The sequence below is a fragment of the Chrysemys picta genome, chromosome 20 (genome assembly GCF_011386835.1).
Source record: "Chrysemys picta bellii isolate R12L10 chromosome 20, ASM1138683v2, whole genome shotgun sequence".
Classification (NCBI taxonomy): Eukaryota; Metazoa; Chordata; order Testudines; family Emydidae; genus Chrysemys; species Chrysemys picta.
This window is the reverse complement of record NC_088810.1, coordinates 25,307,112-25,325,573: the sequence shown is the minus strand read 5'-3', so window position 1 is coordinate 25,325,573 and position 18,462 is coordinate 25,307,112. Positions and strand designations below refer to the sequence as shown.

Genomic DNA, 18,462 nt, shown 5'->3' with positions numbered 1-18,462 from the left:
GGTGTCAGGTAAGTTTCTTCAAACCTTGTACTTTCTACTTCATTACTTGATAAAAAATGAGTGTCAGTTCCTCCCCCAGCTCCCAATAGAAGTTAATACATCTCATGCATTTCTAGGATCTCTATTGGGAGCGGTATATAAAAGATGAAAATCCTTTGTAAGGAAAAGATTAATTTACTGGAACATCTCCAAAAAACATTTAGTGATGTAATGGATTATTGTATTAGCATAGCTTTTCACCTCTAGAGACTAGGTTTCAAATATAGTTTAAGCCACAGCTGCAAATAATTTTGGTAGACTCTAGTCCTCATTTTTCCAGTGCACAAACCACCATGCAGTTCAGTATATTTTAGCACAGTTAGCAGTCTACTGTGCTGAAAGCCCATGACCACGCCAATCAGTAGAACAGATTAAATTACTTGGACTGGGTGTTGTGAAGGTGTGTGGGTGATAGTTGTTTTATAAAAGCCTGTATATGTCCACTGAAATGTGTACTTTTAAAAATGATACAGTCCATTGAGATGCAACATCTCATTCACAGTGATCCCTTATCAAACATCAATGATCAATTACATCAAGCACTCCATACTATAGGGTAGTATGATTAGAGAAAATTGACTTTTGTTTTTACTTGGTTTCTAAAGTATTTGTCTTATTTAAACTTTTAGGACCCTTCAAAGTTTTGCAAGAAAGCTGGAGAAATTGCAACAGTTGAATTCCGTGCTGAGGAAGACATACAAGGAGAAACAAGTCCTGTATCTAAGAAGTTTTCTCCACTACCCACTGAAATGACAGATTATATAAAGTCAGCTCCTCCTACTCTTGTTGGTAGCCGTGATCCTGACTTGAAGGATAGAGCACAAATTAATGGAGCAACAACTGTAACAGAAAAATTGGCTCAACTTATTGCAATTTGCCCCCCCTCAAAGTCTTCCAAAACAAAGCAGAAGAAGCCAGGAAGTGGAACTCCATCTGGGTTGGTTAAAAACTCTGGGAAGAAGCTACCAGGAACTGGAACTGCAGCTGGACTGGTTAACAAGGACTTAGTAAAGAAATTGCCAGGAACTAGCATTGCTGCTGGATTGGTTAACAAGGACTCAGGGAAGAAGCCACTGGGGACTGGCACTGCAGCCATATTGGTTAACAAAGACTCTGGGAAGAAGCCACCAGGGATTGGCTCTTTAGCTGGATTAATTAACAAGGACTCTGGAAAGAGGCCACCAGGGATTGGCACTCCATCTGGATTAATTAACAAGGACTCTGGGAAGAAACAACCAGTGACTAACTCTGTGGCTGGATTAGTTAATAAGGACTCTGTGAAGAAACCACCAGGGATTGGCAACCCAACAGGATTGGTTAACAAGGAGTTGGTCAAGAAGTCATTGGGGATTGGCACTCCAGTGGGATTGGTTAACAAGGAGTCGGGGAAGAAGCTGCTGGGGATTGGTACCCCAGTGGGATTGGTAAACAAGGATTCGGGGAAGAAGCTGCTGGGGATTAGCACCCCAGCAGGATTGATTAACAAAGACTCTGGGAAGAAGCTGCTAGGGATTGGCACCCCAGTGGGACTGGTTAACAAGGACTCTGGGAAGAAACTGCCGGGGATTGGCACTTCAGCAGGATTGATGAACAAGGACTCTGGAAGTCTGAAAGCTGATTCTCTCAGTCCTGCCTCGGAGCCCTTCAAGCTTTCTTGCAGTACAAACCTCAATAATCTTGAAAGCCATGAGACAACAGAATTATTGAAAGATAATATCAGCAGTAAAACTTTTGAGAAACATATTATAAGACAGAATAAAGACAATATCTTGGAAAAGATTTCATTTCGAAAAGAGGTTGCTGGTATAGACAAAGAAATATTTAATGAAGGAACCTGTATTCAGCAGGACAGTTTCCAATCCAATGAAAAGGGGACTTATGAAACATCTAAGCATGAAAAGCAGCTTCCAGTATATTGCACTTCACCAGACTTCAGAACAGGAGGAGCTTCAGATGTATCAACAGCAAAGTCCCCATTTAGTGCTGTTGGAGAGGGAAACCTCCCATCACCCTCACCCACAGTGTCTGTTACTACCTTAAACAGGAGCCCCACAGCAACTTCCTCTCAGTTAGCTTCAAATCCATCACATATAAGTACCACCACAACAGATGTCTTAGAAGGAATTTCTGAGCAGATTGGGAAGACTCAGTTTTCTTCGGACAGTACACTTCTGAATCTGAACAGGTCATTGAATCACAGTCTGAGCACTGATTTTAAAGGTTTGGATAAAGAATTAAATGATTCAAAAGCCACACACACAGACACCACAAGAACTAGTCCCTCCATAGGGAAAAAAACCAGTCTGGCAACTGAATCAAATGTTCATGCTACCGTCACCTCTTCAGTGGTTAGCTTCACAAGTTTGTTTAATACCAAACAGTTTCTAAAGATTGGTGCAATAACTGCATCAGGGAAACCTTGCCAAGGAGCTGAGGACCTGAGTGCTACTCAGTCAAAATCTTTAAAGAAAAAAAAAGGAAGGAAACCACGATGGACTAAAGTGGTGTCTAGAAACATATGTCAGCCTCCAAAGGGTCTAGAATTAGAAAGGTCAGAGCTTTTTAAAAACATTTCATGCACTGCACTATCAAACAGTGGTCTGGAGCAGGCTAAATTCTTGAAAAATATAGGGTCAACTTCATTTATAGAGCATGAATTTGTCAAACATCAGTTGCCAAAACTGAGCAAATCTAGCAGCGGACCGTCTCTTGCTCTGTTAACTGAAGCTGACAAACAGACTAAATTCTATAGTACTCACAAACAGCCCTCCAGTGTGTGTGTGTCAGGTGACATTTTACCAGAAATTTATAAGCCCAAAAGAGGAAGGCCTAAATCAAAGGAGATGCCCCACCTGGAAGGTCCCCCGAAGAGAACCCTAAAAATTCCAGCATCAAAAGTCTTCTCAGTGCAGTCAAAGGAAGAGCAAGAACCTCCTGTTCTGCAGCCAGAGATAGAAATTCCGTCCCTAAAACAAAACTTAACAGGACAGACTTTTCCGAAGAAGAGAGGGAGACCTAAAAGACAGATCAGATCAGCTGTTAAAATGAAACCACCTATTCTGTCTGTGGCATCTTTTGTTGCTACAGATAATTCAAACAAAATGGAATCTGAAAGTGATCAGCAATGTAGTGGGGATTTTTTTGAGAGGAAGGACCAGGTCAGAGGTCCAGAGGAAGCTCAGAAAACTATGTGTAGCATGAGAGATGTTGAGGTAGAATCAGATAGAAAAGTTAGCAAGAGAAGTAATGGGCAATTAATGAAAACAATTATCCGAAAAATAAACAAAATGAAAACTTTGAAGCGAAAAAAGCTTTTGAATCAAATCCTCTCTAGCACAGTGGAGCCAAATAACAAAGGGAAAGTGCAATCAAAACTCCACAATACTGTGTCAACCCTTGCTGCCACTTTTGGTTCAAAATTAGGCCAGCAGATAAATGTCAGCAAGAAAGGAACCATTTACATAGGAAAGAGGAGAGGTAGGAAACCTAAAGCTGTCCTAAATGGTATTTTAACTAGTAATTCTGCCAGTTTAACTGTTCTTGAGAATACTACCCAGCAAACAACTGGGACAATTCTGGGACAAGTACTTCCTCCTTTGCTGCCTTCAGCAGCTAATAATTCAGAGGTTCTTCCATCTCCGGTGTGCTCTCAGTCTTCTGCAGCAAGTGGGGGACAGAGCCCTGTCAGCAGTGATGCAGGATTTGTTGAGCCCAGTTCAGTGCCATATTTACATCTACACTCCAGACAAGGAAGTGTAGTTCAAACCCTTGCAATGAAAAAGGCCTCCAAAGGAAGGAGGAGATTATCTCCTCCTACTTTATTGCCGAACTCTCCTTCTCACTTAAGTGAACTGACATCTCTGAAGGAAGCCACTCCTTCACCAATTAGTGAGTCTCACAGTGATGAGACAGTTCCCAGTGACAGTGGAATAGGAACAGATAATAACAGTACTTCAGACCGAGCAGAGAAACTCTGTGGGCAGAAGAAGAAAAGACATTCATTTGAGCATGTTTCCCTCATTTCCCCTGAAACCTCAACAGTTTTAAGTAGCCTAAAAGAAAAACATAAACATAAATGTAAGCGCAGGGGTCATGATTACCTCAGCTACGATAAAATGAAAAGACAGAAGCGAAAAAGGAAAAAGAAATATCCTCAGCTCCGAGGTAGGCAAGACCCTGATTTCCTTGCTGAGTTAGAGGAACTAATAAGTCGTTTGAGTGAAATTAGAATAACCCACAGAAGTCATCATTTTATACCCCGAGACCTACTGCCTACCATTTTTAGGATAAACTTCAATAGCTTCTATACTCATCCAACATTTCCTTTAGATCCTTTGCACTACATTCGAAAACCTGATTTAAAGAAGAAGAGAGGCAGACCCCCCAAGATGCGGGAGGCTATGGCAGAAATGCCTTTCATGCATAGTCTTAGTTTTCCTCTTTCCAGTACTGGATTCTATCCCTCTTATGGCATGCCTTATTCTCCTTCTCCCCTTGCAGCTACTCCAATAGGATTAGGTTATTATGGAAGGTATCCTCCAACTCTTTATCCTCCACCACCTTCTCCTTCTTTTACTACCCCATTGCCACCACCTTCTTACATGCATACAGGCCATTTGCTTCTTAATCCCGCCAAATACCACAAGAAGAAGCATAAGCTTCTACGTCAAGAAGCCTTCCTCACAACTAGCAGGACTCCACTCCTCTCTATGAGCACCTACCCCAGTGTTCCACCTGAAATGGCTTATGGCTGGATGCTTGAACATAAACACAGACATCGTCATAAACATAGAGAACATCGTTCTTCAGAGCAACCACAGGTTTCCATGGACACTATAACAGCTAACAGCTCTTCCAGAACAGTCCTGGAATCCTTGAAGCGCTACAGATTTGGGAAGGAGGCTGTTGGTGAGAGATACAAACATAAAGAGAAACACAGATGTCATATGTCTTGTCCACACCTTTCGCCTTCAAAGGGTTTGCTAAGCAGAGAGGAACAGTGGGTCAGGAGAGAGCCTTCAGAGTCTAATTCATTAGCATTGGGATTACAGACACCATTACAGATAGACTGTTCTGAAAACTCTGCAGGTCTGTCCTTGGGAGGATTTACCCCTAGCTCTGAGCCAGCTACCAGTGATGAACACACAAATCTTTTCACAAGTGCAATCGGCAGCTGCAGAGTCACTAACTCTACCAGCACTAGTGGACGTAAAAAGTTAACTGATGGCCCTGGACTCTTCAGTGCACAGGAGGCTTCTCTCAGCCGACCTCTCAGAAAGGACCCATTGCCTTCTATTGAAAAGGCACTACAGTCACTATCAGGTAGGAGAGCTTTTTATGCTACCTCCCTTCTCATTGATGGTATTACTATATTATTGTATTCCATATCTAATAAGATACTTTTAAAAGGTTTGGTGGTAAAAGTTACATTAGCGTATAACATTTTTCCTATATTAGGAAACTACCAGTATAATGGAGTTCTGAAATGCTGTTTTTCACTTTGAGCATCTCCACTATATTGGAATTCTGTCCTATACAGTACTGATACAGTGTATTCTACTGTCTTATACATAGAGACATTATCAAGATTACCTACGTGGAATTTCACACAATCCTTTATTATTGTTCTGCTGTAACAATACTATCATTATGATTAAGGATGCACTTTCATTATAAGCTCCTATTTTTGAGCACTTTTAACTTTCTGGGGAAATTGTTCTTTGGATTGAAATTTCTCATGCTTGATTCCAGTCTAAAAGTGAAGCGTGTTGGGTGTGTGTGTGTGTGTGTGTGTGTGTGTGTGTTTAATGTGGTAAAATTTTATTTAGCTGGTTTTGAATTAGCCAGTAATGCACTTTTTTTCTCCCATGCTGTAAGAAAATGTTCAAATTTTTCTTTACTCTTAAAAACTCAGTTCAGTTTTTAAAGTATGGTAATGGTCATAAAAGTAACTATATAAAATTAGCACCTTTTTGTACAACAGATCCTTTACCCTTTTGTGTTTGTAAATCATATCTACTTGCTTAACCAAATGAAATATTTTTTTCTATTTTACTCTTCATGCTACTATAAAGTCAATGCAGTTATGGGAGAGTCAGCTGGATTCTTTAATACTCTGTGCATCAACAGAATTGTTAACTAAATTCCAATTGCAGAATCTTTATTACTGGTGACTAGGTAGTTGGTGTGCTTTGACTGCTGCTTATCATAATAAACTCTCGGTTACTTTGTGCTTTCATCTGTTTTTTGTATCCACCTGTTGTCTCTCATATTATATTTAGGCTTTGTCTACACTGGACTTCTGTTGGTAAAACTTTTGTCATTCAGGGGTGTGATTAAAAACACCCCCCCCGAACGACAAAAGTTTTACTGACAAAAAGCGCCGGAGTGAACAGTACTTTGTCAGCAGGAGAGCTCTCCTGCTGACAAAGCTACTGCCTCTCGTTGCGGGTGGAATTTTTTTGTCAACGGGAGAGCTCTCTCCCGCTGACAAAGAGCGACTATACTGCGCATCTTTTAGCAGTATGGCTGTAGCAGCACAGCTGTATCACTAAAAGATGCATAGTGTAGACATAGCCTTAAATTGTAAACTCTTTGGGACAGGGATTTTCCTTTGGTCACATGTTTATAGTGCTTACTACAGTGCAGCCTAGATGCCTGATTGGGGCCTCTAGACGCTACTGCAAAATAATAACAGTAATATGGTGGTGATGCATGAGCCAGGAAGAATACATCTTACTCTTCAATCTCCCTGGCCACTCGATTACAGACCTAAAAGTCGCAATATTACAACAAAAAAACTTCAAAAACCGACTCCAACGAGAGACTGCTGAATTGGAATTAATTTGCAAATTGGACACCATTAAATTAGGCTTGAATAAAGACTGGGAGTGGATGGGCCATTATACAAAGTGAAACTATTTCCCCATGCTTATTTCCCCCTCCCCTACCCCCCCAGTTCCTCACATCTCCTTGTCAGTTGCTGGAAATGGGCCATTTTCATTACCACTACAGACAGTTCTTTTTCTCTCCTGCTGATAATAGCTCACCTTAACTGATCACTCTCCTTATAGTGTATATAGTAACCCCATTGTTTCATGTTGTGTGTGTGTGTGTATCTTCCTACTGTATTTTCCACGACATCCATCCAATGAAGTGGCTGTAGCCCACAAAAGCTTATGCTCAAATAAATTTGTTAGTCTCTAAGGAGCCACAAGTACTCCTGTTCTTTTTGCGGATACAGACTAACACGGCTGCTACTCTGAAATCTTAATATTAATATTCCAGGTTGGTTTACATAATTGATAAGTTATCTGACTATCTTTTTACTTATAACTTGAGCGAAGTTGAAGTGAAAGCTAACATGAGACAATAAACAGAGAATCCCATGATGGCATTTTTTCTGAATTACAGTTCAGAATATACATACACTCTATAATTTTCAAACCTGTTTACAATGGTATTGTAGCTGTGTTGGTCCCAGGATATGAGAGACACAAGTTAGGTAAGGTGATATCTTTTTGGGGCCAACTTTTGTTGGTGGAAGATACAAATTTTCAAACTACAGTTCTTCAGGTTTGGGGGGAAAAATCAGGATGTCTGAGCTAAACACAAGTTGAGACAGATAGTTAAGCATAAGTGGTAACATATTGTAGGTCATTTGAGATGGTGTGGGCAATAAGGGTTAGATTGTTAATGCAAAAGAGATTTGAAGTAAGCCATTAAGGGATAACAGGCAGGTGTGTGTTACAGATCATTGTAATAAGACATGAAACCAGGGTCCCCATTAAGTCCATGGTTTTTAGTGTCCAGCAGCATTATGAACTTAAGTTCCTAGAGTTAGGTTTTGAAGGTGTTGTTGTGCAGGCTTGCTTTGAGGATGAATATTGAAAGATCAGATATGGAGTGATCACTTTGTGAAAAGTTTTTGTCTACAGATGATATTTTCTGTCTTATTATCTGTCCCTGTCCTAATGGTTCCTAACATTGTTAGCATTTTTGACTGCCACTGCACATTGAGAAGATGTTTTCAGAGAGCTATCCACAATAACTCCAAAATCTCTCTTAAGTGGTAACTGCTAATTTAGACCCCCTCATTTTGTATGTATAGTTGGGATTATTTTTTCAAATGACCATTGCTTTGCATTTATTAACATTGAATTTCTTCTGCCATTTTATTGTCCAGTCATCCAGTTTTGAGAGTCAGTTTTAGACTTAATTATTATGAGTAATTTAGTATTGTCTGCAAACTTTGCCACCTCACTGTTTACCCCTTTTTCCAGATTATTTATGAATATGTTGAAGAGCACAGGTCCCAGTATAGAGCATTGGGGGAACCTCGCTATTTACCGTTCTCCACTATGGAAAACTGACCATTTATTCTTAACCTTTGTTTCCTATCTTTTAACCAATTACTGATCCATTAGAGGACCTTTCCTCTCACCCCATGACTGCCTACTTTGCTTAAGAGCCTTTGGTGTAGGACCTTGTCAAAGACTTTCTGAAAGTCCAAGTACACTGTGTCGACTGGATCACCCTTGTCCACATGTTTGTTGACCCCCTCAAATAATGTTAATAGGTTGGTGAGTTGATGTAGGTGAGGTGATTGGTGATGTAGATGCACGCACATAAAAAAATTGGATGTACCACCTTTGATGGTAAAGCAGTGGTCAATATGTATGTTTGTTGATCACATATCTGTAAATTTAACTTGTAAAGAAGATAACCTCAAGTTAAACTCCTTATTATCTCTAATCTGGAGAAAACGTAGAAGCACAAAAACAAGATATATCGCATCTTCAGGTGCTGGAGTAGAAAGCACCTTGTTTTCCGGTACTGGACAGAAAACAGAGACAGTTATATTAGCTAGAGCAACCTTTCAAGTTTTCCAACAAGAAACTACTCAAACAGACATTCTTTTTGAAGCTGCTTGTAAACATCACAAGCTGCCAAGGGCTCCAGTGTGTTCTAAACTTCTGTCTCTAAGGTAAAAATGGAAAACTAATTAAACAAAGGATCCACTTGATTGGTCTCGCCAGAAGCCAGGATCCACTTAAAGCTACAACCATCGCTAATCAGCTGCCTGAAAATTAAATGAATATCACAGCTTTAGATGTAGCAGTAAAGACCATTATAAATAGTGTAAGTAATTGGGCCCTTACAGCACAATTATGAACTGATGTATTGAAAGAGATTCCCTCTTGAAGGAGTCCTGGAGAATGCAGTTAGGCCCAAGTAGCATATAGTCAGCCTGAAATATTGCCTATGGGCAGGAAGTGGCAAATTAGACTTCTCATGGATTTCAGTAATGGAAAGTTGGCTTTCATATGAAGAAAGGCATCAACAGGTACAGCATATAAAGAATAATCTTAACTTAGTTTAATATTTACTACACAAGTAGATATATAACACATGTTGGGATAGTGACATTAAGGTTTTTTAAATTGTCAGTGAGACTATTTCTTTTATACCTCCTCCTGTAAAAGACAGTTGCCTTAGTTATCATGAGTAAAATGATATAGGTCTCCCTGGAAGTGAAAAACTATATTAGTTAATATATATGATTATATTATATATATAATTACGTATATTAAAACTATATTAGTTTTTAAAAACTTATTTTAATGACTTTATAGCTTTTCTATACATAAAAATATCACAACTTCAAAATCTGGTATATCTTGCCCTTCTAGAGCTATAAAAGTGTTGTGTGTCCCACTGGAAAGGGAAGATTTTCATCTTTCCAGTAATATAAAGCTCTCATTTCTAGCTCTGCTGGGACAAAAATATTAGCTCTTATACCTATCACAACTTCAGGACTGAATATTGTGCATAAGGGACTTGGGAGGGTGGAGTGGGGATTCCACATTTAGAAGGAAAAAAACTAGTCATTTGTTTGGCAGGTTGAAATTTTTAAAATGGTGGCTGTTTGAAGCTGCTCAGAAGCTTGGAATGTTAGGATAAAGAAAGTTTCTATGCAGCGGTACACGCTTCTGTACAATTAGTGAAAGAGACAGTGCACTTAAGGAGTCCTGCTTACTTGCACATATGATATGTTAAAAAAGTAATATGTGATCCCTATAATAAAAGACTTCATTGTAATACATATATATGGGGGGCAGAGTTAAGGTTGCACAGGCAACTTTAATATTGTTGATTCTTGTCTTTTGAATACTGTGCTATGCAGTATAGAAGTGCTTCTTTTTCTTCCTTCAGCAAGGAACAAAATTGTAGTAATTAAAAAAAAAATGAAAAGGTAGCAAATGGAGTCTTAGGCTAGCAAAAGTCAAAGCTCATTGCATAGATGTGTCTCATCATTGGTTCTTAAGTCATAGAAAGTAATTTTTAAAGAAAGGGCAATAGAAATATGCCTGTGAGTGTTTCATGCCAATGATAGGGGATATTTTTAGTGCTCACTGGGTTGCTGTCTTGCAGAAATTATATTAGGATTAGCTGTTCGTCTCTGTGTTTGTTTAAAAAGTATATCTGAGTAAATTATATTAGTTGTTCGAAGCACATGTTTGTGTTATGACCCAGTGATCCAATTTAACCCATGTAAAATGCCAGATACCATGATGATTGGTAGTGTATTCATGTGTAATCATAATAATTGTGACTTTCCTATCTCTATATTTCAGATTATTAAAAATACTTTAGTTACATAAGAACTAAACTTATGTAGCTCTTCCTGCTATTTATGAAGAAAGCTCCAAAATGCTAAGTCATCAAGGGGTTAAGTTTGAATATGAGGAGTAGAAAACTAGTTGTGGTAGTTAGTGCAGTTCTGGGAATTTCCTGAGGAATTCCATTATGGTGAATGATCTGACTTGGGTTTTATGAGAAACAGTCTAATTAGAGGAAAAGTAGAGACATTTTAGGTTAAAACCTGCTGGTGCAGGCTCTGAATCACCCTACCTCTTGTAGTGCATATAATTGGTGAGTCAGATGAAATGTATTGCTTTCAGTAAGTGTATTTCCCACAATTGGAACCAGCTGTTTTTATTGTTTAACCAGCTTTTAGCTCAGCATTCAGCTCATTCACAAGAAGCTTCTAGTGCTGCGTATCAGCAGTGTGAGACAGCAAAGGCCTTTAAGAACTGCATCTAGGAACAAGTTCCATAATAAGAGTTTTATGAAAAGATCAGTGTCAGTTTCATGTTTGCTTTTGCCTTTTTTACCATCACACGAGTATGATTCTGAAACACCAAGTATTCATAAAAAGTTCAGTTTTGTATACACTTTAGAGACAATAAGGTGGAAGGAAGGGAAAACCTCTGGTACAGTAAAAGTGAGTTCATTTTATTAAAGCAGATGTAAATTATGTGCCATCATGGAGAGAAGATTGAATCAGAGCAGTTAAAATGACTGGTAGGAAGTGAGAGTAATAGTAGGGAATGACTTCTAAAATTGTTGTAAATGGTCATTGGGGCCAACCACAATATTATATTTTAAACTGTCCACTCCATATGGTGTTCTTCCTACTGGAATAGTCTTTTCATCAGTCACACGAGGTTTGTGTCTACCATTTGAAGCTATTAACAGGTATTTTCATCATTCTGGGATGTTACTGATACCATAAGTCTTACAGGATATCTAGTATCAGTGGCATCACGGAAGCATGCATTCTGGGACAACTAGTAAACCAGGAAGTGTCAGGATTTCACAGAGAATAAAATGAAATTTTCAAAAGGTAAGTTAAAGCTTTTTGTTATACACTGCGTTTTTTCTGTGGTTAGCAGAAACATTCAGCACATAAATCCATACTAACTCAAAAATCACCAGTCCTTTGCAGTTCACCTTTAAATGACAAGATTAGAATATGGCTTGGACAGTAAGGGTATGTCGCCACTGCAGTCAAACACCCACAGCTGGCCCATGTTATCTGATTCAGGCTTGTGGGACTTGGGCTACTGGGCTGTAAAATTGCAGTGTAAACACTCTGGCTGGAGCCTGGGCTCTTGGACCCTTTGTGGGGTATGCCATACCCTAAGGATATGTCTACACTGCAGTATAAACGTTAGGGTTAGTAAAACTCAAGTTAGCAGACCTTGGGTTAATCTAGGACTTGAGTGTCTATACTAATTTGTAACCTCAGATTAGGAGTTGTTGAACCCTGGGTCCCAATTGGGGACTCAGTATCTACACTGTTTTATGCGGGCCCCAAACCAACCATCCATATCCCAAACTTCCTAGCACTTTTCCAAAATGGGGCCACTCTATTTCTTTGTTTGTGGTGCAGTGCGGGAAAACTTGACTGTCCACCAAACGTGACTGTCCAGAGGACAAAGAAAGTGGGATTGTGGGATACTTTTGTTGGATTCCCAGAGCACATGTCCACACTACTAAGCAATAGGAATTGAATTCTGGATCCTGGCTTGACTCAGTCTTGGACCTTCAGCCTCGTGGGATCCTGCTACTCTGGGTCCAAGTCCTGGGTTAGCATGATTTGAATATAGAGAGAAGAGGGATTAGGCTTGACCCTGAGTTCAAACCATGGGCTTACATTGCAGTGTAGACATGCCCTAATTATTCAAGGCCCCAGTGTTCTCATTTCAGGGTATGTCTACACTGCAATTAGAAACCCACAGCTGGCCCATGCCAGCTGACTCGGGCTAAGGGGCTATTTAATTGTGTAGATGTTCAGGTTCAAGCTAAGATCAGGCTCTAGGACCCTGCAAAGTGGGAGGGTCCCAGAGCTCGGGCTGCAGCCCAAGCCTGCTCCACAATTAAACTGCCCCTTAGCCTGCACCCTGTGAGTCTGAGTCAGCTGGCATGGGGGTGTCTAACTGCAGTGTAGACATACCCTTAGTGATACCACTTGTGCATCAGTTCCTAACATCTGGGAATGCATTGCAATAAAGTTATGTAAGTAAGCCAAATGATTGTGCTTTGGGCTAACTTCCAGCAAGACATACATAGTCTCTTAGTGTTCCTTGTAGAGAGCCTCTGCAGGGTTACTTTGCATCATAGAAGAGCTAACAGCCCATCTGTTGTCTACCTGATACCTCACTGAAACTTTAGGACCCAGAAAAATATACTCATCCTTAGAACTCTGGCCTGAGATACTGAGGAAGAGTATATTTATAATGAGGGCCTCAGTCTCTTTTACCACAAGCGCCATCCCCTCCTTATTTCCCCATTTTGTTTTCAGCTCTCTAAAATAAGGTTTTCTCCTAATCTGTCCCAGTCTACCTTGCAATCTGATGACAGTTGGAAGACAAACATGCCCCTCTCAATGGGCAGAAAGGTTCATACTCTCTACCTGCTTGCACACACCTGCTAGCCTGCCTCTTTACAAAGAGCAAATTCTGGTCTCCTTGTCAGCTTCTTCGTACTACCAGCTTCTACTTTTGACAGTTGACCCCCCCATCCCCCCGTTGTTTGCTTAGGAGTTTGGATTTGTCAGAAGAGTGAGGTGCCAAAAAGGTAAGGTAGGCCAGGCCAGAGGATGCATGAGTACAAGTCTAACTGGGATTCACAGTGGGCCTGAGACCAGGCCTAACACCTTTTCATCAACACAGTTTCTCCCAGTGTCCTCCCTAATTCCTTAAGAAATTGACATCCAGCTGTGCGTTTGATTTGTTAGTTTCCTAAATTGAACAGTCTGGTCACAGCTATTGTATTGCTCATATACCTCTTTTTTTAAAAGTTCTGAATTTATCTCTTTTCTGGATATTATTTCAAGGCATAATGTTACTTAGAAAACTCATTTGTTCACAGTCTTTGTAGTTTGTTAAACATACTCTAATCTCATTAAGCCAGCTTTATGATTAATCTGTTCCTGGAAGAAAACTGCATCCAAAAGTACTTTCTCTATCTATTCAGCTAAAGGAGAATCTGCTTTTTCTATCAGGCCTAGTTATGTTTGAGGCCTGTAAGTCATAGTCTGGTGTATAAAACACACACATGTTCCGTATGGAAGCTGTTCCATACCCCTGATCATTTTTGTTGCCCTTCTCTTCACCTTTTCCAATTCTAATATATCTTTTTTGAGATGAGGTCACCAGAACTGCAGGTAGTATTCAAGGTGTGGTCATACCGTGGATCTTGATAGTGGCATTATGGTATTTTCTGTCTTCTTATCTATCCCTTTCCTAATGGTTCCTAACATTCAGTTAGCTTTTTTGGCTGTCACTGCACATTGAGCAGATGTTTTCAGAGAACTATCCATAACAACGCCAAGATTTCTTTTGTGAGTGGTAATAACTAATTTAGATCCCATCATTTTGTATGTATAGTTGCAGTTGTCTCCAGCAGTCATTCTCTTCGACGCTCAAAGAGTACTATTAACCTGGAAGAACAGGTGGAGGATTACTCTCTCTCTGTCCGTTCTGGAGTAGACTCTCTAGTTTCTCTAATGTAGGAACATATAGATCTGGTCACTCACAAGGCATTTGGGCTGCACAAATTTCCCAAGGAAAAGTCGTCCATATTGGGTCACTATCCCAAAGTAGATCTCTCTGTGGTGTCAAATTCAAGTTAGGCTAATATTCTAGCTAATATTCACCTATAGTTACTAATGGCTCACAAAGACATCCCCTTGACAAAATGATTGACTCTTTCCTAAGAAAAAATTGACTGTTCTTTCCTACTAGCAGTCACATGTATACGCTCTCTATGCTTAGAGTGTTAATGATCACATCATCTTCCCCCACGCACACCTAAGAGATCTAGACATAGGAATGCAAAAACCCTCAAGTGCCCACTGGCAGCATCTTTTTACAAGGACACCACTCAGAACAGTCTGAAAATCTTCACCACAAACATGGTATGCAACTCAGTGGCATATAAACCTTTATGGCCTTGTCCTTGTTGAGGAGAATTAGCAGAGAAGTTTAGCTTAATTTCTCTGCCCTTAAAGGGAGGTTAGCCATCTGGAGATATTTCACCTGTAACCCCGAAGAACTTGCCTAATAATGAAGTCCCCTCCTGTATCTCCCAAGAAAACCCAGGAACTTCTCCACTCGCAAGCATCCCAGATGTTATAATACAAGTTACTCTGATGATTGAAAACTTTCAGAGGCAAGACAGGAGATACGCATCTAGAAGAAGATCTCAGAAAGTAAAAGGTCTCTAAGTTTTGAATCAATCTCATCTACCAGTTCTTAAAATTCTCTCATCCCCTGTTCCCAAAGATCTCACAAAACTGTGCAGCATTTGAGACACTTGTCTCTCACTTACATACATAATAGTACTGGTTCCTATCCCTGATATAGGGCATAGTTTTAGAGTAGGGTTACCATATTTTGAGCCTCCAAAAGGAGGACACTCCACGGGGCCCCGGCCCCGCCTCCAGCCCCACCCACGCCCCAACTCCGCCCCTTCCCCAAAGTCCCTGCCCCAACTCTGCCCCCTCCCCTGCTTCCCGCGAACATTTGATTCGCGGGAAGCCTGAAGCAGGTAAGAGGGGTGTGGGGGGAGGAGGCGCGGCCCAGTCTGGCCCCCCCGGCGTCTCCAGCCTGGGTCGGCTCGGGCCCTGGGCTCCCGGCCCCCGGCCGAGCACCCCCGGCCCGCCCAGCACTGCCGGTCCCCGGCCCCCAAGCCCCCGGGCTCCGCACCGCCGGCCCGGCACCACCGGCCCCGCATGTCCCGATTTTCCCGGACATGTCCGGCTTTGGGGGATTTCCCCCCGGACGGGGATTTGGAGCCCAAAAAGCCGGACGTATGGTAACCCTATTTTAGAGGTCTACTGTCTTTATTTGCTTGTAGCCAAATGATCAGGCACTAAGGGGTAGATTCGCAAAAGGATGTAGGTGCCTAACTCCCACTTTAGGTGCCTAAATCCCATAATCAGACCCCACTGAGATTCACAAACACCCCCCCCCCAGCTGCTCCCGAGCCCTGTAGATGCCTAAAAAACCCTTTCTGCCTAAATTTTAGCAGTAAAAATTCCCCTAGGCACCTATGTTTCTGCCTTTGAGCATTCACACTACAGCCCCATGCCAAGTGTCCAGACACTTAAGCCCCAGTGCAAAACACAAACTGAGAGAAGATAGGTGGTCCTCTCCCTAACTCAACCTGCAGGCTAGGGGGAAGAGGAGGAGGATGGCCTCCCTCATAACTTTTAGCCCAATGGCTAGGATACACATCTGGGATGTGGGAGACCCCTGGGTCAAGTCCCCACTCCACCTGAGAGGGAGTTTGTTTTTTTCCCAAGATAAATATATAGTGTGTGGATGCTAATGTGTTTGAGGGGGCTACTGCAGGAAAGCTAAGTCAAAGACATTTCCCACCCTCTCAGGTTTGCCATTGGAATGTGCCAATATCAGTTTTGGTTTTGTGCTGTACTCTTCAGGCTCACAATGGCACCAAGAGTTTTTACAAGGGTTATGGTGGTCATGGCCATCACCACAAGACAACATGTGCCAGTAGGACTATAGCTGATGACTAAGGCTACGTTTTAGTCACAGGTATTTGTAGTAAAAGTCATGGACAGGTCACGGGCCATGAATTTTTGTTTACTGTCCACAACTTTTACTATATACCTCTGATTAAAACTGGGGGGGGGGGGGAGGACGCTCGAGAGGATGGCCTTGGGGGCACCACTTGTCCCAGACCTTGGACTATCTGGATCCTCATAGATGCTGCTCAAGGCAAAACTTTTCTTTGTCCGAGAAGATCAAAAATAAAATAAAAGCACCAGAAAAATCAAAGCCAAGAAATATGCTCTACCGGGGAGGGTCTTCCTTCCTTCCATAGTACTTCAGTTTGTGACATCCTGGGTAAAACCATTCAATCTAGACAAAAGAACATGGAATTAATTTACCTAAAATGTCTACCTCAGGGTGGCAACCTATATGGTGTTCACTTAGCAAATGGGACACATTTTCAGTGGGAATTCCTACTACACATCAACTTATTGGAAATAGCAGCAGTCAGGAGAGTCCAAAAGAAATGTTTTCTTTCCATTTGGTTCCATAATTCCAAAGAGTTTTTGGAAAGTGGAGAACAGTTATCCTAATGACTCCAGACTGGCTTTGTATGCAGAACTAGAGACTTTCTCAAAGATATTGACTACTGAAAGGATACAGTTATAGAGCCCAGCCCTGTCTCAAAAAAAGTAACAGGTACTCACTTCAAATTAAATCAAGGAGGGCCTCAGTATTGTCCTCCTTTTACAAAGTATAATGTGCCTTTCATCTTGGTGTGAGGCCAGAGACATCTTTGACATGTAAATTAGCTTTTCTGTTGTCAGGACTGGCCCTCTGGACATAGGGCAAGGCCCATCCACTCTGACAGTCCAGATGTAAGCTCTGATCCCAGGCAGAAGACAGATTGATCATCTTCCCCCATTTCCAGATTTTACAGAGCTGTTTTATTTCAACCCTTGCCTGTGGTTATCATACATTCCCCATAGAGTCATAACCTCGTTCTAAACCAGTTTCGCTCTACTGCTTCAAGCCTATGGCTAGGAAATTCTTAGAGCTCCTAATCCAAGTTAATTAAAGCTCCTGACCTCTTCTAGTAGCTGTCAAGTCTGATCAGAGTGCAGGCGGAGGATCACAGGGACAGATTTTCAAAAGAGCTCAGCACCCAATAGTTCTCATTTAGGGCACCTAAATCAGCAGTCAGATTTCCAAAAGAGCTCAGTTCCCAGTTAGCTACCTTTTTTTTCCAATGGAATCTGCTGAATTCTGAACACTTTTGAAAATATGGCTCACAGGCTTTATCTGCTCTTATCTAGTCCTAGTCTCAAATCTGTGCTGTCCTTCCTCTCTAAGGTGATCTGTCCCTTGCACACTGGCCAAGAAATTTCCTCCCTATTTTCTGTCCTAACCCAAAGAACATTATAGAAATGTGCTGATTTCCCCTAGGCATACATGAAGCCTTCGATTTGTGTGATTACAAGATTAAGACATGGAGAAAACCTGAACTCTTTTTATGGTAGCAGAATCCGAAGAAAGGGCTTGCAAGTCTCCAACGGAAGTATATTCAGATGAATTTGGTTGTGCATTTCCATGCCTTGCAAGATTTCCTATCTATGAAAATTTCTAACCTGCTGTGGCAGCACAGTGGGAGGAGACAAGCAGAGGCTTCCAAAACTCTTCATGATCCTGACTGGCCAGCTGCTTCTTGCGGATTTGGTCATCTAGAGGAGGACCCTCTCTCACTTATTAGTGTCTCAGAACACAGGCAAAAAAAAGTTCTCAACAAGAAACATTTTTTAAAATTATTTAGAACCATTTCCTCTCATATTTCTTATACAATTTCTATTGGGTTAGCTGTCAGATTTTATTCAGTTGTCTCTCCTTGGAACCAATGTCAGTTTGCCCTCTTGAGAAATTGAGAAATTTCCCTTTTGTCCTTACCTGAAGTCTGCAAGTGAAAGAATTTGGCTACCATTTATGTGATTCAGGTTCTTAGGTTCTATCTGGAGAGCACTAAGGAGCCAAGAGAAAAGTTGATTTTTTTTTTTTGTCTTGA

The 18,462-nt window shown here is 41.1% G+C and overlaps 1 protein-coding gene across 13 annotated transcripts in view; it reads left to right on the top strand.

Moving 5' to 3' along the window:
- Positions 1–18,462, top strand: part of ASH1L (ASH1 like histone lysine methyltransferase) — a 156,111-nt gene that overhangs the window by 57,266 nt on the left and 80,383 nt on the right. For 9 of the 13 annotated variants that reach the window (XR_010594080.1, XM_065574259.1, XM_065574255.1 and 6 more), the window contains one exon: positions 669–5,361. The exons of the other annotated variants lie outside the window; for them this stretch is intronic. Coding sequence is in view for 8 of the 9 variants with exons in the window: in XM_065574259.1 (XP_065430331.1) it covers positions 669–5,361 (4,693 nt within the window). In the remaining variant the exon portion in view is untranslated. The remainder of the gene's footprint in view (positions 1–668; positions 5,362–18,462) is intronic. 13 annotated transcript variants of the gene reach the window in all.